This window comes from Euwallacea similis, chromosome 6, assembly GCF_039881205.1.
Source record: "Euwallacea similis isolate ESF13 chromosome 6, ESF131.1, whole genome shotgun sequence".
Taxonomy (NCBI): domain Eukaryota; kingdom Metazoa; phylum Arthropoda; class Insecta; order Coleoptera; family Curculionidae; genus Euwallacea; species Euwallacea similis.
This window is the reverse complement of record NC_089614.1, coordinates 3209099-3235087: the sequence shown is the minus strand read 5'-3', so window position 1 is coordinate 3235087 and position 25989 is coordinate 3209099. Positions and strand designations below refer to the sequence as shown.

At 31.9% G+C, this 25989-nt stretch overlaps 1 protein-coding gene across 6 annotated transcripts in view; it reads left to right on the top strand.

Annotated features, from left to right (window-relative positions):
• LOC136409723 (uncharacterized) overlaps window positions 1-25989 on the top strand; it is a 159378-nt gene that overhangs the window by 52590 nt on the left and 80799 nt on the right. For all 6 annotated transcript variants that reach the window (XM_066391421.1, XM_066391423.1, XM_066391422.1 and 3 more), the window contains exon 2: window positions 18920-19027. In XM_066391421.1, coding sequence (XP_066247518.1) covers window positions 18920-19027 — 108 coding nt within the window. The remainder of the gene's footprint in view (window positions 1-18919; window positions 19028-25989) is intronic.

The following is a 25989-nucleotide window of genomic DNA, read 5'->3' as shown; positions in this document are numbered from 1 at the left end:
AATAATAAATAATGAATAAAGCCACACACAATTACAAGTATGAAATTATTGAAATTTCGGCCCTATTCGATTCATAGGTTCTACCGTACATTTTTTATACCTTTTATGTCAGGCACAAAAATAGTGGTTTCTTCTTATATCCATGATACTGGAAATGAGATAATGGAGGTCATGAATTCTAAAGTTTTCTAATAATAATTTGTGGGTAAATCCGTTGATTGCTTTTCATAACCAATATTAATAACTTAGAACAATAATGCATACTAAACTGTAATAACAACATGGAAATAATTTACATTTACCAAAAATTTCAGATAACAAAATAGATGAAAATTTTAACACTATTTGTCCCATTCGCTTAATTTTTTAACTGTTCACGGAGATCATTCAATCAACACAAAACAGATAGTTAAGATATTTTATGAACAATCTGTTGACTGTGTATAATTTATATTAGTAAACAACGTTTAAGTGTCATTTTTATTACCTAATTCCAGTTGAAGGAATTCATGAAAATAATACAAAGCAAAATTTTAGTTAGCAAATGCGGGGTGCGAACATTGGTGACGATAACAGAGTGTTAATTTTTTTAATGAGAATTTGCTAATTATAATATTTGAAATAGTAAAAATGTTCAGCATATGTGAATTTGTTAATAGACGCTATTTCTACAAGCAGCTTAAAATCGAAAAACAACAATATTTTTTTATTTGACATAAAAATTACGCAAGGCTTAGAACTATAGCAGTTTACCAAGAATAACCCTTATGCAAATGTTGGCATTGTTGGCAGTGGAAAATCGTAACTTAAAGTTCAAAATTGTTACTCTTGTGTGTAGAAAGTTTCACTACTACAAGGTGTTATTTAACTACGTTGCCAAACTTCAAGTAGTAATTCTTTGAGAAGACGAAAATTTGATATAAACATGGGTCCGGTAATGCTTCGTTTTCAAGATACGGTGTGTCACATTTTTTTAAATTATTACATATTAAAAAAAATCTTAAATAACAAGAATAAGCAAACTAATATGACGTTGAAATTTGGTGACAATTTTTAATGCACTTTCATTCTTCAGTTAGAAATTGTTTGTCTCTTTTTGCTAGTGGCAGGCAAACAGATAACGCCGGAAATTAAAAAAAAATCAAACAAAAAAAAACTTTATTATAACTACATTTAAACAAATGGTACGCGTTTTTTTAGTAAAAAAAACATTTAACAATAAGTAAATGTCAAATTTCAATAAAATCGGCTAAAAGATTATTACGAATTTTGCGAGAAAACGATTTTTTTTTTAAAGTTTGACACCCTGTATTTTGAAAACGAAGCATTACCGGAACTATGTTTATATAAACTTTTCGTCTTAGAATCACTCAAACAATCACCCCTTGAAGTTTGGCCGCGTACTTAAAAATAACACTTGTAGGTATATCCGAAGCCAAGATCGAGACTACAATTTGTAATTCGAGACCGAGTCCGAGACTATCTTGGTCTCGATCTTGACGTGCGAGACCCATACTGTAAATCAAGGATGTCGGAAATCTCATTCTTGACTGGAATATATTTTTTTTCAAATTACGTAAAACAAGTTCAAGGTTTTCATTTTGCTTATAGTCCGTCAAATGACGAGAGATTGTAGGTCATAGCAATTTTCGATAATATGCTTTTAGGGGGTCTAATAGTGCTAGTCTATACATTCTTATTAAGTAAAGAGACTTTTAAGAAAATGAGCTCGTCTTCTTCATATAGAAAAATGTGATTTCATTTATTCACAAATTATGCGTTTTGATATTTACTTAATTAGGCTGCCATGTGATATATGGTGAAATCGAACGTAAGAAATTCATCGAAAAATAAATGGCATATGATTAACTTTGGTATTGAAAAATAGCTATTATTGTAATGTGAATTTATATATTTGTTCTGCTGCCGTGTGGTAAAGTGTACATTATCAGACTCCTTTGGGTGGAAAGAAACATCTACTTTATCCCACTTACAAGATAAAGTATCTTTACAGCAGTCAGTGCGGTATACAGGTCAACTTGTTTTTCTTTTTTCATATTTAACCCTTGACCCTGCACCTTCTGCCCAGCCGACTTATTGCAAACATCGAAACAGAGACGACTGTTTGAAGCAGAAAAGTACCACTTCCTGCGTTCTTTTTGTAAATAGCTTGAATAAATTCATTTTCTACATTTTTGACCAAGCTAGCAATAAACCATATGAAAGTTTTAGTTGTAAAACTGGCAAAAACCAAATAATAAACCGTTTACATTTATCAAATTGAAGTTTATGGTTTACATTGAAGTTTCGAGATCGAAACCGAGACCAACGCCGAGACCCCAATTCAACCTGAGACCGAAGCTATGTAAGGAGTAACTTTTCAAACCGCACTATGTCCATCACTAAACGAAATTGACCCGGACGCGGTCTCAATATACAAGATTGGAAGGCCGAGAGCACACAAGTCTCGGTCTAGATCTTGTAGAGCTCTATGTCAGGCCTTTTTTTCTCACTGTAGATTTACCCTAATTAGGCTAGGTGATATTTAAGTTTAGAAATTTCTTTTATATGCAAAATAAAGCTAAAAAAATATAAATACTTTTCCTTTGGTACTTTTCTGTAATACGAATGAGGGGGAAGGAGGGACTAGGGTATGACCGGTTTTAACCCACAAAAATGTTTATTGTATAACTTTATTTGTTCATTCTGAAGGTTATAGTGTTTGTACGAAGTTTCAACTTAATTTATTTTAAAAACAACATGGTTCAAGACCTGTGATCTGCTATTTTGTTTCAAAATCACCTATTGCCAAACTCCTGTGACTCTCTACGATAAAAAAAATTAAAAGAACATGTTAGAGGTGCTATCAGTGAAGTGTTTAAGCTCCCAAAGCGGTATTTTGGCGCCCTATACAACGAACCCCATAAAGGATGATAAATTTCCTTCGATGGATACATTTTCCTCACCAACAATTTGTCTTTATAGCTAGTCGCTCGTAGGTAGTACGTATATACGTGAAAAAATATTTCCGACCTCCTCAAAACGTAACTTCCCCGTTTGGAAATTGCAGGAAAGTGGAAAGTAGCAATTTGAAAGTTAATAGGGGAGGTTTAATCCCTGGTAAGAGGGAATAAAAGCAAAATATAGCCGTAGGGGCTATCGGCACGCGGTTATGCCATTTTTTCTTATTCGAAGAGTTTTTAATGAACACAATTAAGGGGGCCGCCCTGTATCGATTTTACGTTAGAGAGATAAATTTTCGCGTTGCCTCGAAAATTGTCAGTAAACAGGATTAAGAGAAAATAGTTTTGTAAACAAAGTTGCATAATGGCGTTTTATTTGGCATCTTATTCGGAGCCTGATTATGAAAAAACCAGTGCCGTGCACATGGAAATTAACGTTTAAGAGCTTAGTATTTCTCGCAAATGACGTAATACTAATATTTACTTTATTTCAATCGATACATGCACGTCCAGACGGGGTCGGTTGTAAACAAATCTGTTCTGTTTCATACTTTCTACAATAACGATTTTTCAGGAAATTAGCAAACTATTTGATAGAAAAACACAAATAAACAGCAGGAATTTTTCCAAAAAGATAGCTGATGTAATAAATTATATATATTTTTTGTTTATATGTTCTTTGCGTGAGCGCTATTGGTTATGCCGTTTTATGTACCTATTTAACTGACATACATATTTTCTTTTAATAAATACACAAATTCTTGAATAAATATACACAACTCCGAATCTTCATTTTATAAGCATTTTATTTTTAATTTACTGCAATTAATTGTCTTTGTTAAGGTCAAGCTCGCCCACTTAATGAGCGATATTAGGACGTTATTTTTTATAATTTTAACAATTTAGGTCACAAGTTCTTAATCATCATAGAATGCTTTCAAAAATCTGTAAGGCATACATGAGGCCCGTTAGGTATTTATAAAGCGAAAGTTTAGTTATCTTTTTCAGGGACACCCTATGCCATGTGCGTAGATACATCCACATTAGATAAAGAAAACAAGGCCATTTGTAAATGAAAACATAAAAGCGGTTAATATTAAACTCGAAACGTCTGTCTAAACATTTTTTAAAGCGAATACAGCAACGTCTTGACGAACTTATATAACTGCTAAAACTAACCGAGGCTCGCATAAACAGATTACTCTACACCACTGTTAATAAACAAAATTATAAACACATATTATGTGTTTATATTTAGAATTGTTTTCGTCAAATCTTAAATCTTAAATTACTAAACTTAACCGTGCGCTCGTTGCTTCTTAGTAATAAGAATAGTTTTTAGAACCTGATTCCAGGCCTCTGGAATACAGGATGCGGGAACGACGGAGCTTCATAAAAATAAATCTTGTGAAAACAAATTTATCCTGTCAAACAAACAAACAAACAGTTTGCGTGAATCTCAAATATTCATGCCAAGTTTTCTGGCGTAAACGCATTAACGATCAAGTGTATACAGAGTGTATAGATCTCGGTCGTATTTACTGTTGTATTGCTATAAAAATTAGAAGTGGTCGTAGATTAGATCGTTGTGTCAGAAATGTTGAATACCTGCAGATAAATTCCGATTACTTTCAGAACGTCCTGGGTATGTTTATTCAGTAAGGCCCTTTGCCCTATGTGTAAATAAACTAGCATCTGGCGTACCTATCTAAAAGCTCAGCGGTTTGTGGTTCTTTTGTGCCTCCAACTACTGTGTTTTCTCTAGGAGGCAGACAAACACTAAAAGAAAAAATTCCCATATTTAGGGAACAACAAAAACAGACCTAGAATAATACGAAGTGCGACACATTTAGGGACGGATCGAATTTCAAAACACATTTGGATTCCTTTCTTGCCGCCTGTCACGGCTACAGTTGTGTTTTTCTTTCATTTGCCGGAAAAAACAACTTCAAAATAAGACAAGCAACAATCTGAGTCACGTATTTTAGGATGCAATGCACACGTGTTTTTGCTAGTTAAGATGTGCTGTATTACTAATTCTAGGGTACATATGTATGTATGTACACAAACTTCTGGACCTGAACAAATTTCTCGCATCACTGAGAATGTGCCACAATCTTGATGATCAATAACTTCTAAAATTATTGTCTCATTTCAGTGATTCCTTCATTTAATTGTACGTTTAATCCCTAAATGAATTACAATCAATCGAGTAAGAAATGATTTATTTTTCACTTTAGTAACAATTCTTATTATATTTTATTTTTTGAATTCTATATTCTGACAATATAACTCGTTTAAAACCTAGAAAATACAATTATTTTCTAAGACTTTTTGTATTAACTATGAGCCCTTGAAAATTATTACAACAATTTTAATCCTATAAGATTTTCAGTTTACTTCTGACCTTCCATGTCAAAAAAAGTATTATTCTAATTCTTAAATTATAGAACTAAATTCTTCTTTGAATTTTCAATTCAATATCATTTTTGACTATATAATTTTGATAAAAAGAATAGTCCTGTTAATAAATTTACAACTTACCATCTAATCCATTTTACCTAATAAATCATTGTACTTTTAAAACCATAAAAATGTTAGAACATTATATTTAATTTTTCAGGGCATGAGCAGAAATAGTAGGCAACTTTTCTTAAAGTCTAATTCGAGCACAATTAGTAACTCTAAGAGGCCTAACTATAAATGATCAAATTTTTTATACAATTATTACATATATACATTATATATTACAGCCCATTTGTTTATTATACTGTTTTTTGGTAATATCCACCTTAATCGGAAGATTTGGAAATTGATTAATTCCGCTAATACTTGGAGCTCCAGATATAGCTTTTTCACGATTGAACAATATAAGATTTTGACTTTGCTATCACGTTTATCTTTACAATAATAAGGAGAATCATAGATAAAAGAGCAGGAACTGGTTAAACTGTTTATTCCGTTATAGCACGCATTTATTTTTACACTACAGTTATCATGAGTTTGATTAATTCCTGATGCAATTAATTTTATTTCAATAATTATTAATACACATCCAGCAGTAATAAAACCTGAGAAACTTTTTCTTTTTTACTTGAGCTGTTAAAATTATAGTAATTCTTCTTTAACTTTCTTTACTATTCATAGCAAGAGGCACCACTATACTCTTAACAGATCAAATTTTTAACATATTCTTTGATTCAGCAAAAGACTAAATTTTATATTTTTATTTTTTTGACACTTAGAAGTATATATTTTAATTTTGCTAGAAGTCGGAATATTTTCTCACATTATTAACTAGTAAAGGCAAGAAATGAGCCCTTAGAGCCATAGGAGCGATTGATGCTATAAGAGCAATTGGAGCTTAATAGTGAGCTTACCATATACATATTTACTATAGGACTAGATGTTGACACACGAGCATAGTGCACTTCAGTCACTATAATTGTTGCAGTTTCAATTATAGTTAAAATGTTTATACGATGAGCAATTTACCATGGTATCCAAGTTATTCCTAACCGTTGCTCCCAATGGACTCTATAACTTCTTCTCCTATTCACTATTCGAAAATTAACAAAAGTTGTTTTAGTTCATTCACCTATTGATATTATTCTTCGTGATATTTACTATGTAGTAAATCCACTTTCATTATGTTTTATCTATAGAAGCACTAGTTGCGATCATAGTAAGAGTAGTCCACTCGCGTTATTCATAGATATCAATTTAAATATATAATAAATACCTAAAAATCCAATTTGTTTCTATATTTATTGAGGTGAACTTAACATTGTTCCCTCAACACTTTCTATAACTGAAAGACATATCTCGACGATATTCAGATTATCATGATACATATATTATATGAAGTATTTACGTAAAATTTATGACAATATGAAAAAACTTTCTTTTCCAAGACATTCCATCCTCACTAATAGAACAACTTTTATTTTTTTTACGATCATACTCTTTTAATTCTATTATTATGATAATTTTAGTAGTTCTAATATTTTTTATACTATTTGACAATTTTATTCACTGATTTCTTTTAAGAGGGCAAGAAACATCTTTAAAAATTATATCATCTCCTTTCATTTTTTTTTTGTAATTTTTAGGTAATTTTTTCCAAAGAATCCCTTTGTGAGTTGTTTTTTTTGTGTGAAAAGAATTTATGTAAATAAAAAAAATTACGTATATTTTGCGAAATGTTTTACATTTATGTTGTTTGAAAATTTCCTTAAAAAAAATTAATTTCTTAATTCTTTATTTTTCTGTATGAAACTTTCGAGAATCTACTGATTTTCACCTTTTTTATTCAATGTTGCATATCTCCATTATTTCTTTTAAATTTTGGAGGTATCTATGAATTATCTTTTAACGTACTACATTTTAAAGCATATTCGAGGCACAATTTCTCAACATTCCGTTTTTTAATTCACTTCAACATCTATGACAAATAAAGAAGTTGGAGACTCGTGGACAAAGTCATGACATTTTTTGACGAACCACTTTTTTAAAATTTATATCAGCGGCATTTTATTTGACATATAACAAAAGGGTAATTGCTTCTTTGCAACAATAAAAAGAAAATCTACCACGAGAGATACTACAATCAAACATACTTCAGTATCACCAGACGGTGAAGTATCTGGAAGCGTTCCTCAACTACAAACTGTCCTAGCGTGAACACGATTCCGACAAAATCAGGAATCAGTCCAGACTGTATATGTAGTAGAGCGCAGTGTACACTACACACATCGATGATACTTTACAAAATCAGTTATATATTCTGGTGCAACCGATTAGGTGGTAGTACATGTGTACATTTGACCACTCTTGCATTTTTGCATATGGGATTAGATTACCGGAGTGCCCGGTTCTCTTGATGGAAAGCGATATTCTATTAATCACACGTGAACCTTTAAACTTCCTGGAAATAGTAATGCACGATGGCGAAAAATGGGGGACCAATCACTTTCCAAACATAACCCTCGATGGAATCAGCTGGCACGCAGATGGTTCCAGGTTAGATTACTACTCTGTACTGGCGGAATGGTGCAACATTTTGCTCTGGGGCCATAATGTGGTGTTACAAGCATACCTGTTATCTGACCCGCTAATAAATGTGAATCAATATATGCTCTGATAGCAGAATAGTCAGATTGACTAATGCCGCTGATATGGTACACTGTAAATTGGCCCTAGAGTGTAAAAGCATCCTGGAAATGCTCTCTAGGCAAAACAACAACATTCAAGTTTGTAATATTTAGTGTTTACGTCAAAATAAATTTTATGAATATGAAGTTGGTAATGAAATTGCAAAATGGAAATTTTCAAGCATCTACTTTGCGGTTATTCCATTGATTGCAATTAGTTATTCCAGGTAGATAGCTTAAACGCTAAAAATTCCTAATTTAAAATATTTCTCGTAGAAAATAAATCTTCTATTCACTATCAAAAGTGTGTCAAAGTTTATATAGCATGTCAATATTGATTGTATCATAAACCTTGCTTAAGTCTAAAAAAAACTTCACAGACACACTGTCTTCCTCCATTGTTCTGAAAATACTCGTAGTAAATTCAAAGATTGTCCTATTTGTAAATCCATCTAGTATATAATCGTGTTGATTTTTATTTAGAATATTATGTTCCATCATGAAGCTAACCGTACACTTACATATCACTTTTTAAAATATTTTAGAAAATGTAGATAACAGACTTATAGGTCGATAATTCCCCCATTTTTGTGTCTTAATTTTGTGCATTGGAGTTTTTTTAGTGCAAGAAGTACCAATGCCTTTTTCAACTCATCAAGAAATATCAAATAGAGAGATTTAATATATGTATGTAGCAGAGTACTCCATATTTGATTTATTACAGATTTTATTAAGTTTAATTTTAAAAAGTTTATTTAAGTTAAGTCCTCATTAACCCCTTGATTAAAAAAAAATTATATACAATACAATTTGTGAAATTCCTTCTCTGTCCAATAACTCTAAACTAATATCTGCAATTGAGTCCCACGTCACTCTTAAACGGTGCTACTTGTAGTTTCAATACTAATTTTGTAGCAATCCCAACGAAAGACCCATTCAAGTTTTTAGCTGCAATAAGCAATAACCGAGGCATGTATTTATAACCCTCGGTTTTTGCCTTAGATATGATCAGCTTCACATCAATTTCTCTAATTATGAACCAACTTTTATTATCTAATTTTTTAAATTTTATTTGCATATCTTTTCGATTTGTTTTCCTTCAATAAACCGTAATGTTTTTTTTTGTTTACATGTGATATTTTATATTTGTTATCCGAATTTTTCAATTAAGACAAATTTTTTCATTCCTTCTTGCACTTCAATATTTCAGGCTCCTCCAGAAATTATTTGGCTTTGCTAAAGTTATTTATTCAATTTTCTTTACTTGAATTACTATTTACCTTCTTTTTTTCTTATGGAGTAAACATTCACGCCTCCAAGATTTTTTTTAAAGCAAAAAATATTTTTCAATTAAATAACTTTTTTCAGCAGTTTGCCCTTGTAATCGCAATATTCAGTATTCATTTTTTTATCCTCTATGATTAGATATACACGAGTGCACTAGAACACTAATACTTTTAAATTGTTACTTTTGTATGAAGATATATCAATCAATAATGGAAAGTGGCCATATACATTAATTATTAAGGTGTTTTGTCTCTTCTAATTTCATATCTACACCACCAATAGAGCCTTCCTTCCTTACATTAGTTGGAGGACGAATTTTTACTTGATATCTTATTTTCGTATTTACATAAATTGCACTCCCTCCTAGAAATTTGTTTTAAGGCTATTAGACTGCTCAGAAATTTAACAAAAACGCCCTGTAATTTACAAAAGAAAAAAAGTAGTAACATCGATGAACAACGATCTTGAAGTACTACGAATCAAATTTTAACTAAAATAATTAAAAAATAAGAATTAGTATTAATGGGACATAAAATGTAATTTGCTTTACCCATTGTCTTTTAGACCCAACATACAATAATTATACTTTGTTTTTTATTATACACAAAGATTACCACAGTTTTGTGTATTTAACTTTTTGGTGTTTCGATTCCTCTTAAAAGAATCCCCAAGGAAATAATTTCCCTTAAGATTTCATAAATTTCATTTATTAATTAGAGCACATTTTTCAGATACCATTTTATGAGTCTTTCAGTGAGCAAAAGAAAACATAAAGGGTAAGATATGACGAATACATGAGTGGCCTTGTATTCGAAGTTTTCGCCTCACCAATTGCAAATTCATTTAGAATCTCTCTAGGCTGAGGGCAAATTACTGAAAGGGAGAAATTTCTTGTTCCCTCATGCCACCCCTTGATTACTTATACGACGATATATAGGGAATCGAAAGAATGCTGAAGTAAGCAAAGCAAAGATCTTTGTGGGTTGCCAGCAGTGTGTTGGGATTTAAGCTAAACGCCTTTGTGCAGTTAATCAAAGAGAGGGTGTCTTGGACAGGGACGGACGTTAATTCTGTCTTTTAAATCTATTCATATCAGGCATTTAGAGTGTGGTTCTGTACAGAGTGTCTTAAGTCAAGGGGCCACTATGGGGATCTCGGAAACCGTTAGAGATACGAGGACGTTTAAATTATGGCAAAGTTGCGTATTTTTATGCTGAATAAAATACCGTTTAAAAATATACGAAAAAAACCGAAGTTCTGATATTTCGATTTTGCTTCCTTCTGACGTAATTTCCATAAATATTGAAAGCAAATAACAGTTTATTAGTATTTAAGTGGCTATCAAACAAAATACGCTAATTTATAATATAATGGCTGATTTGTCAAAACAATTATTTATGTATTGTTACTATTTTTTTATTTTAAAACATCATTGTAGCCAATGAAAAATGACATTTTCAAAGTTTTCAAATTTAGAAAACCGTGATATATTACAAATTTATTACTCTTCTAATAGAAATTCTAGAATTGCAAGCCAACCATATTTGAATCAGTATCCCAATCGAAAGCAACATCATCAAAGGTTGTTTTCTAAACTGGATAAAAATTTGATGGAATTTGGAAGTTTTAGTAAGCCCATAAATAATTATGGTCATCGAAGAGATCCACATGAAGAAGAATTTATTTTAAGATCGGTAAATTTTCAAAGTTGTAAACATTATATCCATTAGTCGATTAGAATATTTTTCAAAGGTGAATAATGCCTCCAAAGGTCTCTTAGGTATTTCGAAAAGGAATTGCTAATTTCTAAAATAAGAATATGATGAACTTTGCGTTCTAATAAATATAAACCATATAAAATACACACAAGCCATGTACTTAAGCCGGGTGACAACATTAGAAAATTGGATTTTTGTCACTGGCTTCAAAATAAAATTATTGAAGATAACAGCTTTTTGTCAAATATAATGTGGAGCAATAAATACTAATTCTCGACGAACGGAATGTTTAACAGACGTAATGAGCATCATTGGTTGGTTGAAAATTCGAGACAAAATGTAGAAGTTATACCACAAGGGCGAGTGTCATTTAATGTCTAGGCTGGTATGTGAGGCAGTAGAATTCTTGGCCTTATAATATATGATGGTACTTTGACACCCGAAAGATGCTTAGAACTAATATTACGTCATATTCTGGATCAATTTGAAGACGAACCGTTGATTATTTTACTACAGTTATGGTGGTGAGATGACAGTGCTCATCCACACAGTAGACGAGAAGTAACAAATTATTAGAGAGATTGGATTGGAGAGAGAGAGAGATTGGAGAAATAGGATTTCTCCAAATCAATGGATCGGAAACCAGAGACCTTTGAGGTGGCCTGCTAGAAGTCCTGACTTGAATCCCCTGGATTATTTTTATGAGAATACTTTCGAAACCGTTTTCACCGTGAAATTCCAAATAATATTAATGAATTACAACCGAATTTAATGAGGGAAATAACAGCGCTTCCCCATCGATCTATTCAACGTGCGATTTTAAGATTACATAAACTGAGTGCAAAATGTATCGAGGCGAATGGCTTTCAATTCGAATACCTTTTATAATTTTCTTTCATCATTTTAATTATTATTAATTACCATATATATTTAATTTTAAATTAAATTAATATTAATATAAACAAAAATGATAACCTTTTGTTATTTCTGAATTAACATTTTTCAAATTTGAAAACTACATTAACATATTCAAGTTCTTATTAAAACTAAAGAACTGATGATGGTTGTCAAATGACGAAACATTGGAAATAACGTCTGATTGTGCCATCTTCTCCATCAGAGACAGAAACCCTAATAATCTCTCATTCGCTTTCCGATATTTATGGAAATAATGTCAAAAGGAAGTAAAATCGAAATATCAGAGCTTTGTTTTTTTTTTATATATTGAGAACCAGTCGGAATTTTTCGGATTTTTAAACGGCACTTGTTTCAGCATAAAAATACGCGACTTTGCATAATTTAAACTTCCTCGAATCTTTAACAATTTTCGAGATCCCATAATGGACCCTTCATTTGAGACACCCTGTACAGATAATTGGACGATAAAAATGAAGGTTTGCTTTGTTTTATTTAGAGTGACATTTGAAAGTAATAAAAGGGCGACATTTTTCCATACTGGCGGGTTAGGAATGGTAAAGGTCTGATGTAACGAATGTAGCATTTTTGGCTTCCTTAAAATTCACAAACAAACACGATAAAATAACAATAGACGGTTGACTTTCATTGTTTCAAAGATTAAATGTATGTTTAATAATAAATAAATAATACATTCGCATATCTTTAACAAGTTTATTATATTTTAACTACAGTTGCTTATAATAAATACAAATTTCATTTTTTTTTAAATTACCGTTGTATTCGAGGTTTATGTGTGTATATATTTAACGATGCCATGTTTACGGCTTTTATCGTCTGTTAGGATAATGATTTTGCCAATTACGGGGTAATTTTGTGCTGGCAAAGGGGGTAGGCAGTTTATTTGAACACCGTGATCGTGCGCAACTACATATTAAAAATCTACACGTGTGCAAACAAAAATCGTCAACTGGTCCCTCCATGTTCAAATTGTGTTGCTATTTATATTTGTTATTTTTGAAATTTTTAAACAAACAATTGCCATGTTTGCGTTATCAATTATCAGTAGGTCGATAGTCTTCTTCGAATGGTTATTAGCTAACTAGGAGTTTTCGGACGATTTTTCAATGTCTAAGACACATTTTATAGCAAATTTAACGTTGCAAAGAAAATTTATTCTGCCCAGCAGAAAAAGATATTATAATTTCATCTATGTAGACGCGCCTTCTCTTACCCATAAAACATCGCGATGCTCTTTTCCTTTGCTTCCGTATCCGCTCCGGGCAGGGCCTTGTCCGGTTCTCTAATTTATTTAGATCGCCATCCGAAGATTTACAACAATGTTGTTACCACTTGAAAAAGCTGCAGGGCTCGGCAAAATCGTCGCTTGAAGCAAACAACAAAGTATTAATTGGTAAATTAACAACATATTGTTCTTAAGGAGTACATAAAGCAAAGATCAGCACTCGTAAAGAGCTGACTCAAGGAAGTTATGACTGTTCGGTATTAATGAGAAAAGCACGGCGGAATAGGTTTGTTTATCCTTTACGCAAGTGTCAATGTTTTCCTTCAAATGTGGCTGGAAACACGTACTTATGTAACTCGAAAGCAGAAAAATTGATAAACAGGGTGTTGTTTGGATAAAAACCTTCCTAAAAAGGAATCCATTTCTTCAAACTTGGAAAAAGCTGTTTTCTATTTGCCACTTTCAGCATTATTCCTAGAAACCTCCCAAAGTATACTCTCTCTCACTAGAGCTAAAGCGAAATTAGATAGTTATCGATAATTAAGTGCAAATAAGCATGATATATTATTTTTTTGCTCGGCATGTATGTACCTAATTCGTAAGATATTTCGGTTACATAATAGGCGGAGTGTATATTTGCACAAATTTGTATGTATACAAGAATAAATAGGAATTGTTTAATAAAGCCGTTAACAAGATAATTAAATATTCACGTGTTTGCTTAAACAAATTAATGTTGTTAAGGTAAAAATGTTACGACCAATTTTATGTCTTTATTTTCCGGGAATGTTAGGAATTTACTTGACACCTAAATAATAATTTCTTACTCTACGATGTATACATTTGTGTTCTTACTTCATTAAGAGGGTATGATTTAAGCTTCATTATATGTTAATTTAATTCAGCTCAAATTAGTAAAGTTTAGAATACCTAGCTATCAACTAGTATCAATTTACCATCGATATGAAAAAGTATCGATGCAATATTTAAACCGTTGTGGCTGTGGTCTTCAAACTCTTGCTACAGCTTGAATCATTCGAAAATTTTAAATCGATAACGACAGCTGCTCCCAGCCCTACTTGATAAATTGAACGCCACTGGTGGCTATTTTAAATAAACTACTCACGGATAAGATCAGCACGGCAAAATTTTTCGTCAACTTTAAGAGCTGGAATCTTCGGGAGGACTTACCAAAATTTCATAAACTATAAAAATTCTGAAATGTTCGTATCTTTAAGAATCAGGAAATCGTGAATGAAAAATATTATAAATTTAAGTAGGTTATAGAATCAAAAGCGTAGGTCTAGGTTCTTCATGGAATATTTTGATCTCTTGTCATGCAACAAAGGTGATGAAAGCTTCATGCCTTCACTACCAAGATATGTTTAGAAGATATTCCCATCATCCACCCCTACAGGTAAGAGGACACGGGTGTCGTCTTGACGCCCCTAAATAAAATACCAATTATCAGTGGCACCAAGTTAGAGTGAACACATTTTATACTCTTCCACGCCCCAGTGGTCAAACTAAGCGGACATAAGCAAAGTTTGGCGAATACAAGATAGGAAATTCGCCATGATTAGGATTATTACCAAATGTCTTCATTCATATCGCTTGCCCAGTTCCAAATTTACATAAGGCTGAAACTTTATAGTACCATTTCTTTCAGCTTGTATGGTATTAAAAGAAGTTATTTATAAGAAGATGAATCACGGATATCCTAGTTCCTGAAAAAAATATTTTTTAGAATATTTAATTTATGAAATTTTGTTAAGTAACATTATTTGCCTATTGCCGTTTATTTCCGTATGCTGTTTCGAATTACTTCAAACATTTTTGAAATTATTGAAAATTCATAACATAAAAGATTTTTTCTTAATTTCAACACAATAATCTCCATTAATAAGTTTTTTTATGCTGTGACGTTCAAAGAACGTAATATTATGTAAAATATATAGGTATACGTAGTGTCAAACAACCGGGAGGAATTTCTAACAGATTGTGAAAAATCCTGTAAATAATTAAATATTGCTTATTTTTCCTGGCACTTTTGGTACGCATCTGCTGTTTAACAGTTAAAGATGAAAATTTTGATTTTTGTCGATAGTCGTTTATTGGTGAATGTTATCTCAAATGATCTGGAAGTATTTTTAAAATACTGAAAATGTCTACAAACACGAATTTTTGCTTAATTTTAATACAGTTTTGACAATTTCAGTGCACTTCCGATGTTCAGCAGAGGAAGTTGGAAATTTAAATTTTTGCTCTGCAACTCTCAAAAAACAAAATATGGAAAATTTTTTACCATACGTGTATAGTCTTAAATGGCCGGGAGCAATTTTTAAAAAAATGTATCAGAATATTTCAATGAAAAATAATTGCCGATATTCACAAATATGGCGGTAAAACTGTTGAAAAAAATTCAATTCCTTTTTCATTTATTTTTAAGTAAATTGATAAAAAAATTGTTTTGCCAACACTTTCTGTAAATAGTTTTCATTTTAAACGATCCTTTAGGTGATATATTATAGATTTCTAATAATCTTCAAAAATGAAGTTCATCCAACTAGTGTCATAACATATCAAAAATGAAGTAAAAAAATCAAATTTAAAATCTATGCTTTTGGCCAGAATTAGCAAAAAACATTTTTTAATTTAAACAAAATATCTGTTTTTAATTGTTTGCAAGAGGTTATTTTGTTTTAAATATATTTTAATCATCTCGCAAAACCAGGTTTTAAACATTATAGAAGAGTTTTAAACACAAACGTTAAAAATATTCGAAAACATGACTTACATATACAGGGTGTCCCAGATAAGGATGAACAGCATGGGGATCTTGGAAACGGTAATAGATACAAAATGGTTTAAATTGGGAAAAAGTTGGGCAATTTAAAGCAAATTAATAATCTGTTTTTATATCGACGAAATTCCGAATGGTTACGAAGATATCCGGAAAAAAACGAATTTGGCGGTTTTCGTTTTTTGCAAATAACTCTTATACGGTTATAGTTAGAGGAATAAAAGTTTTACATTATTAAAGCACTTTTTTGAGAACTGTTTAGCAGTGTTGCCAGTTTTCTTGTTACATCCTTACTTTCGGAGAAAAATGAGTAAACTTTTGATTTTCATATGGGCGTGATATCAATTATTTATATTTTCAAAATCGTCATAAAATTCCCTTTTCAGCCATGCATTACATTTAATATTTTTCTCAGAAACTCTATGAGTTATAGCCATTAAAGCATTTTTTGATAAGCATACCTATGCCTGGAAAATAATGGTGGTTTATTTGAACATTTGTTATAATTTGAGATTTTGATTCGATCCAAGTTTAGCCGCATTGTTGTTATTAAATACATAATTTGAAACAATTATTTTTTTAATTTTAGGGTGATACCAGTAATATATTTATACTTTTAAATAATGTTGACGTTTCCACAGCATTCATTTATTTAATGTGCACCATTACTATAAGTCAAAATCATGGCCTACTTATCAAAAAATGCTTTAATGGCTATAACTCATAGAGTTTCTGAGAAAAATATTAAATGTAATGCATGGCTGAAAAGGGAATTTTATGACGATTTTGAAAATATAAATAATTGATATCACGCCCATATGAAAATCAAAAGTTTACTCATTTTTCTCCGAAAGTAAGGATGTAACAAGAAAACTGGCAACACTGCTAAACAGTTCTCAAAAAAGTGCTTTAATAATGTAAAACTTTTATTCCTCTAACTATAACCGTATAAGAGTTATTTGCAAAAAACGAAAACCGCCAAATTCGTTTTTTTCCGGATATCTTCGTAACCATTCGGAATTTCGTCGATATAAAAACAGATTATTAATTTGCTTTAAATTGCCTAACTTTTTCCCAATTTAAACCATTTTGTATCTATTACCGTTTCCGAGATCCCCATGCTGTTCATCCTTATCTGGGACACCCTGTATATCAATTCAAATACTTAAAAAAGTAATACATAGAGTATAGAGTATCCAACGACGCACTTTAGAATATCTAATAACATACTGAAAACGAACTGAGTATCCTACAAATTTGGACTCCAAAGTATTTGTCTATTACTATGCTAAAATGAAATGGATGATAAATAGTCGCAAAATAAGTACTTATAGATTAATAAACTAATGTCCGGAACTTTGTAATTTTTTAGATACAAGGGGTTAAAGTTTTAACACCTTGTATCTTAGAAATCGCTTCTTGGAACTTTTAAACATCAGTTTATTTAATAAACTGTATTTCTTTTGATGAACTATTACCCATGTAATTCTACACCACAGTTCTCAAACCACCTGGGGTAGAGATTGTGTTGTCTCCACAAAAATAATTTTTATTTTGAGGCGAGGCAGTGGCGTACAATTTTTTTCCTTTAAATTACCCATATTGGTATTGTTGAGTGCGCCACTGATGGAACTAAAAATAAAATTCGCACTGGAAACGAAGCATCCTTAGTAAATCAAAGTGTTCATAAACTTTCATATAAATTGTTTAAGTTTTTCCGCAGAATCTTTTACATTTTTGATATATTTATAAAGCTTTGATATATGGATATAGAAAATTACGAATTTCCGGATAGTAGTTTGTTAATAAAAGTGGTCTGATTTTCAACAATCTATTTGCCATTTCGGTTTGGCGACATCATTCACAAACGCCCAGTAGCGTTTGAGTTTAGGAACATCAGTATATCATTATTTTACTACACAGTTTAATGAAAATATTATAACATTACGGCTCAAATATAGCATTCAGATTCTATTAATATTTTTTTTTGTTTGACGTTTCAGATGAAGAGGAGATTCTTTCGCACGGGAACCAATAATTGCAACATTATAGAATTCATAAACAACTACTGTAATTTTACCGTTAAAATGAGTATTCCTTGTTTCTGTATTCGCGGAATATATTTTTTTATAAAAATAAAGTGTTTTTAATGGGCAGTTTTTAACTATGTTTATGACACTGTAAAACCTTAGACCTTGTTTTTTAGACATGTAATAGTAATAGTAATTAGTAAGTAATTCCTACAATAAGTAAAAGTAGCGCGTAAATAAAGATTTTGCATTGAAACATATCACAGCAAAAAAATTTAGCAATATGGTCATCACGCATGCGTATTTGGACAGTTCCCTGGTTCTTACCTTTTCATACGTTTTAACCCGTGTAAGCTCTATGCTTAATACAACTGTGGTGCACGTAATTTAGTTCAGGTGCTAATTGTTAGTACCTGTTTTACGTTATTAATAATTAGTTCATTATAGGTGTATTATAATCTGGTTGTTGTCATAGGTAGGTCTGGCAAACCACCAATTATTATTATTTTTTAGAGTATTTTGTGAATAGTTACTTTTTGTCAAATTAGTTTATTTAAGTAGTTGTCAAGATTAAAATAAAAGAGTTCCTTACAACATTCGCGATCATCAACATCTTTTAACCACACAAGGACACAACCTATTTGGATTGATTACTGTGATGATTTATCATTTATCAAGGTTCTATATCTTTGACAATTACCCAAAAAATCAAAATTTTAATTTATTTTTTAACACGGTTAATTTTTTTTATAATTTTATCATTTTTTCTTTTACAAAATAAATAAATCTCTTTCTTTTCCTTAGGGTCACATAGGAGAAGTGCCTTACGAAACCGCCGTGGGATGGTCAAAGAATCATTACCCTGCAGCGACGAGTCCCTGGCCATCCAGCATCAGGCATTCCCGATATAGTGTAAGTTGTTCAAAGATTTTAGGAAATTACCGAAACCCGAAGACTACGGCAATTACTTCTCTTAGTAGGATCTTTAACCGGAAAGTCGTAAATATCGGGACCCTTGTTTGTGTTTACGCCATAATGGCATCATAATAAGTTCGACAGTCTGGGAAAGCTCGGGACAACAGTGAAAAAGCATTCTCCCGGAGATTTAAAACCCAAAGGGCGGCTTATATTGTCCTTTTTTCTTACGTTTTTTTTCTTTTCATGCGGATTTACAACCCCTTATAAGACCCTAGATTAGATTTTTGCTCTCGACTCTATCTCTACTCTGTTGCTTTCTTTTTTTGTCACATTAAACAAAACAGTAATCAGTAATAAGTAATCGCTGATTTATCCATTTATATAAACTTATGTAGAACCCTTTACTTTAAAGCGGGTATAAACATAAAACGCTCTTATCGCGCTTGACCTTGAATTGTTTATAAATATTTATCATTATAGGGAAACAATATATAAAACGAATCCTATTTTCGAATAAACAGTTATTTAAGCTTATCGTTCCGAAAGTAAGCTTAGATACGTTAATTTCACTTAATTTCGTAACACCAAATATAAACGTCATTCAACACTCAAAATTATTGTTTTTGGTGTAACTTAATAGGTATAAAAATATCACCAAAGGTAGTAGCAAACTTATATCCATCAAATAGGAGATTGTCTATCGTATCGTTAAAGTAGTCTAATTTCAAACAGTTTATTTACAGTGAAATAAAAAATTTGAAGCCTCCACTACCGTAAATGTTATTTTAGAAGCGCTCTGTATCCTTCAAAGCGTCATATATCATGCTAAAATCGTGTATTCACGAACCAGTATGTAATTCGTAAATTTAAATAACAAATAGCTCAAAGGCATTTTGATGATTATAATATTGTTTATCATATTTTTATTGTTTTCGCTAATTAATTTTTTATCGCATTTTTTAAGCATGTGTGCAACAAACATGACAGTTCGTTTTATAGGTTACAGAGTTTCAAATCCCACGGTCTTGGAGGCTCTGGGAATCCGATTAATAACTTCGAGGGAGAAATAAAATATATGTTTGCTTCTGGATCCCTGACACAAAAGAAATTTTAAAGACTGTATATAATTTTAAAGTCATTTCTTTTATCTTTTTCGAGTTTACGTCTCTGAAATATTCGATATTAACTTTTCCTCTAGGGGAAGTTACCCGCTACTCGGCAAGAATTTTCACACTTTTGAGATCATGGAACTTTTGATATAAGGCTGTTCAGTATTAAATGGCCTATTATTGTTTTATGGCCCAGAAAGGGGGGAGGTACAAACTTTTAGCTTCAGATTTGTACTAATAAGAAATTGACCACTGATTTCTGATTAATGTTTTCCGGTATTGCTGCCTTCAAAATGTTTCTATTACCACAAACGAGTTCATCAGGTTCAAGGAAACCAGGATAATTAATTTTCGTGTAGATAACGTCGGTTTTCCGGTATACTGAAATCTCACAATGCTCCCATTTTCCATGTAAGGTACCTCACTTTGGTCTGGCATCACATTTATTTGTTTTCTTTGATAAGAACTGAAGCAGGTCATCGCATCTTGCAGAGAGAAAGATAGGTCAATTTTTCATTGACCTGGACATGCTAAACAGCGGAACCCGAAAAGTCCCGAATTTGAAAGGCAACTAGGACGTTCTACAGTCGCCAATACGCTTTGCTTGCAAATAAATCGAAATCGTATTATTTATTAAGCAACACGCAATAATGTCGAAATAAATAATCTAAATGACGAAATTATTGTTTGCACTGTTTATTGTAATGCCAGTTTGTTTGTAAACTTGAACCCATTAATGGGGCGAAAGAAACGCAAGTTAGTCCTGGGTTATGAGCTGTAATTTACGACAATGTGGTTCGATAAAATTCAAAAGTTAGTTTGCAAATTATATACGAAACTCGATTTGCTCAAGTAGAACCTGAAACCATGCAGCTACCCGAGCGCTTTTTTTTCATTTCGACAAAGGTCAAGATAAGTGTATGCATGTTGTGGTACGTAAACAAATTTTTCGAGTAAACAACTGCGTCATTATGTAATTTGGCCAAAATAATAAAAAAGTGTAATTGGCCTTTGATAACTAGTAAAATAGTCGTTGTGCTTTCCTAATTTTGGTGCAGATTATTCTAAGCTCCCGCAGATTCCTCTCTAAAATTAACATTCGCAACCGAAACAACTACCCAATTGAAAACCGTAACCTTCCAATATTTCTAATTTTGTCATGTCGGATAAACAAGTGACGTCACATTATAATAAACAAATAAACACGATGTACAGATAAAAGATGTTTATTATGCATGGTCTTTCAATACACGTTAGTTGCTATCAGACATGCGTGTCAGATTCTGTCTTTTTCCCGCTTGCCTGATAAAGTAGACCACACTTATTTCGTGATACCGGGCATTATAAATTAATGTGGGCTTATTTGTGTCTGGGACAGTGGCGGAACATTTTGTTTCTATTGCGATTATGTAATTACGTTGGAATGGCGAAACTTTCACTCCCATACGATTAGTCTTTCAGAACCAGAACTAGTATGCTGTATGTGCGCATCATAAAGACGTTAGAAAAAGGTGAATGTGACATTAAAGCAGCTTAAGGTCAAGGTTCTCTCTACTTTTCATTCATGACGCTCTACGAAGAACATTAGGAAATTGAAAACACAAATATAGCAGTGGAGCAAACAGATTTATTAGAAAGTCAAATCACCTACGACTATGTCTAATAAGCAAATAATACGTTCCTTAAAAGAACACATTACAGTTTATTCAAATAACAACCAAATCAACATTAACAGTAAAGTTAAAAATTCTTAGGCGTATACCATACCTACTTTTCTCAATAATTATTTTACATTAAATGGTTTAATAGTTTTATCATTGATGATTGATGGGAACTGGGATTCGTCGGCGTTTGCTACTATTTTTTGAGTTGTTATTCAGATTCACCATTTCGACAGGATCGGACTTCCGTAATACACTTGAAAAATAGTTTTATGTTATCTACAGACATATGTCTAAAGGCGCCAATGCATCAGGAATTCGAGGAATTGGGAATGTTAAAATCTCCTTTTACTTTTTTCCAACCAATTCTTTTGAAGGAAAATATTGCATATTTCCATTTCATTCCAAAGTTCTGCATCTCGAATCGGAATTTCCTCACATTTTTCCAATGCCGTGTATCTTCCATTGATTCCCCTTTTTGCACAATAGTTCCAAATTGCAGTGATCGGAAGTCGGCATAGTTCTTTTGAGAAAATACACGACTTTTGGACACCCATTTTGACCACACGTTCAAAGCGTCTATAGTCTCGCCAATGTTAGCAAGTATTCTCCCTGTCTTTGCAGTTTTATTGTCATGAAATAGGTTTTTTATATGCACAATTGCTTTAAAAAACACTTTATTTCACATAGATACTAATAAATTAATACAAAAGCGGTGAGATTTGTAGCATAACCGATCACAGGAAATTTTAACGAAGAATAATGCAATTCACTAGTGAAGGGCGATTTTATGTTCTTCCTTATCGCTGAGTTGTAATAGGATTCAATTGTCTATGGTACCAGCCGTACTAACATAAGATAATGAGAGACAAAATGAGATGGCATGCAGATGACCATATTATCCATTATCCATGATTGCACCAATCGCTACATGACTCCTCCTTTCTTCAGTAAATGAATGTCTGGAAGGCTGGATACTATCAGGATGTCATCTCCACTGAGTCTTGAACGTTAGTTTTTCTAATAGAAATATGGCTCCAGGGGCATTTCTGTTTTTCATTGCGGACTAGATTAGCTGCACATAAGTGGTCCTTACTTTGTTCTCGGTCTTCTTCTCAATCTTCATTGTTGATGTAGGAATTATTTAGGAAAATAGTTTGGTTTTGGAATAAAATGGAGTATTAATTGGTATATATGCACATCATAACTAATATTATATTTTTGCTGATATCTATTTTTATCGGAAACTTGATTTATTCAGTAGGTAGATTGTTCGCTCATGTTACTGGTAAACTCATGTTGATCATTCTGTTTTGATGCCAGCGGAGGTACTAAATAATAAACATAGTCAGATTCTGAACCAATATTTTAATGTTAATAATAATAATTTTAATTGATAATTAATTGAAATAAAATGTAGATAGGTACATATGCTATAAAAGAATAACAACAAATAGCAACATATATTTATATAAAAATAATAGGGCATATAGATGCGTCACAAAAGTGGCCAGTACTTTCTATAATTATTTTTTTTGTTCCTACACCGCTGGACAATTGCTTATGATAGACGATTGAGGTGTCTCCTTGAACTCGAAAGGAATAACAAGATGATTGTGGTCGGCTCATTGACAAGCCATTGTGACCTCAACTGGCATTAACCTCAGATGAGAACTGGTCCGGCGACCTCAACATCGTCTGGTCAAATTGGATTATGGAACAATGCTTTACGAGTTTAAAACCATCGTGGGGATCACCAAAAGCGTGGTGATACTATCATTAAGATCCATGATTGAACGGATCTTTCTGCACCGTTGCGAACTATCTGTGTTTGAATTGAAAGGCAGTCGATCATGATTATGATGGATCTATCAAATGGCCATTATGACCTCAACACTTGATAAGCATTGCTGAGGACCTCGTATACAGAGGATGCCCTGAAAGCGACGACATTTCTGGACGTTATATGGTCCTACATTGTTATGATGAAGAAAGTTTAGCAAATATTCTTGAGGCGAAAAAATGCTGATGCTAACAGACTTATATCGTCAGATTACTCGATGAGACCGTTTACAAGTTAAAAATGATATAAGTTCTACAGATGTTTTAGGATTTGCCATTATACAATATGTGTTCTTTAAGATTTATGTAAAAGTTATATTAGTTACAACCGATTTTCTGCATGACCATGGGACGTATTTCTAATTTTTGTTATTTTAAATGTTTTCAACAACCAATTTTGGTTCACCCGTGTCGAAAAAATTTAGTGATCTTAAGGTAGCGATTAGTAAAGTGAAGCATATGCCAATCGAATAAAATATTTTAGTTGGAGCAAACCGGTTTTCATACTCGTGTGTTATTAAATTAAATTAAATTTTATCGCTTAAATGAAATCGAATTCAAGTACGGATTTTATTGGATGTATCTAAAAAATGATGAAAAAAGTCTAAATAGGAATATTAAAAATAGAGTCATTTTACCTTAAATCGTTTTCAGCGCTACTACTTTTCCGTGACTATCAAATTAAGGCAAATGGGGTTAGAATATTTTTTAAAAAGTACAAATTTCTGAGTTATTCCGGGAATGTCCTTCTAGAAACCTTCTGGAAACATCATTAGAGAGACAACTGTCGATAAGATTGTAAACTCTTCGTGACATTTTAAAAATTCCAGTATAAATTTTTAATTTTAAGGTTTACTTGAAAGTTAGAATATTTTGTGTAAATTGTACTATCATCTTTTAGGCATTTACTTCACTTTGGGTACCTTGTGTTCTGCTATTCTAAAGTTCTCTTTCGCTCTCGCAACTGTCCAACCAGTTGGTGTATTGCAAATGAAGATTTCTGAGTTTAGGTAGACAAAAAAATCTATTTTAAAATGACGGCTAGGCACCGTCTTTAATTAGTTTTTTTAATGGGTCATCCTGTATTTTATGTAACGCACTTTGTGCAAATCAATGAAGCTCAAATGAGTGAATTTGAAGTTATAAATACCGATGATGTTTATATTGCAAAGATTAGTTTCAATAAATTACATTTTCATTAAAAATAGAAATTACGAAAATAGAAAAAATTAATGTAATGTTAACTTTCAAAGATCGATATTTAATCAATTCTGTAAAACTGTTGCAACATACATAGGGTAGTGAAAATTAGCTGAACAAGGGACTTGTGTTGAATTAGATCAGACTTGATTCTTCTTATACATTTTATTGCACAATAGGTACAACTCAATTTCGTCATAATTACTTTTGTCAGGAATTTATTGGGCTAAAGGTGTTCACTTAAAAAACACACAAAATCTATTCCTTTAAATAACTTTTAACCACGAATTTTGAATGAGGGGTTTATTAGAAGATATAACTTTTATTTCGTATAAATGAATTTATTTACCACCACCTTCAACAGTGAGATATAAAAATTTGAATCAAGTTCAGTATAAAAGATCATTAATATCTGAAAATATTAAAATGAAATTAATGTGATAATAAATATATGTGTTAATTGGATGCATTTATGTCGATGCAAATTATCAATATGTAGAAAAAAGGTTATAAATCTAATTAAAACTGAATTGCCAATTCTTATTTTTGCTGACACTTAATCGCACATTTATTCACATGAATATATTGGAACACGAAAATAAAAAAATGACGACAAAATTGAAACAAAATCACAAAGGAACGAGTACGAACTGGTAAGCATGAGCAAGCACAGAAACTGTCCTTACAGGTTCCGTGGTAAGGATAATTGCTGATAATTAAGTCGCTTGAACTAAGGCGAGCTTTTCTTTGATTAAAACACATATTATTCACTGTACAGAAAAAGACGCGATTTTATAATTTGCTGGATTTCCATATTTATTTTTTTAAAACCAGAACTCTATGAGTCAACGTCCATCATAGACGTTATTTACGGACTCCTTGTATATGACCTGCCATGCACTGACGCTAAAAAGGGATGATCTCATTAAAGGCTAAAGGTTTGCTAAAGTCCGAGTTTTACTAAGAATAATGAACATAATTTATATGTTATGAAATATGCGGTTTTAATTCTGCGGATGAACCACATGGGATTAAACAATGGGGCGGTTTTTCTTGCGCGCTAAAATGTAATAATAATATTACCTGATGAACGGCAAACAAACCCCAAGGGAAAACAAATGAAACTCACGCATTTGGGAGGTTT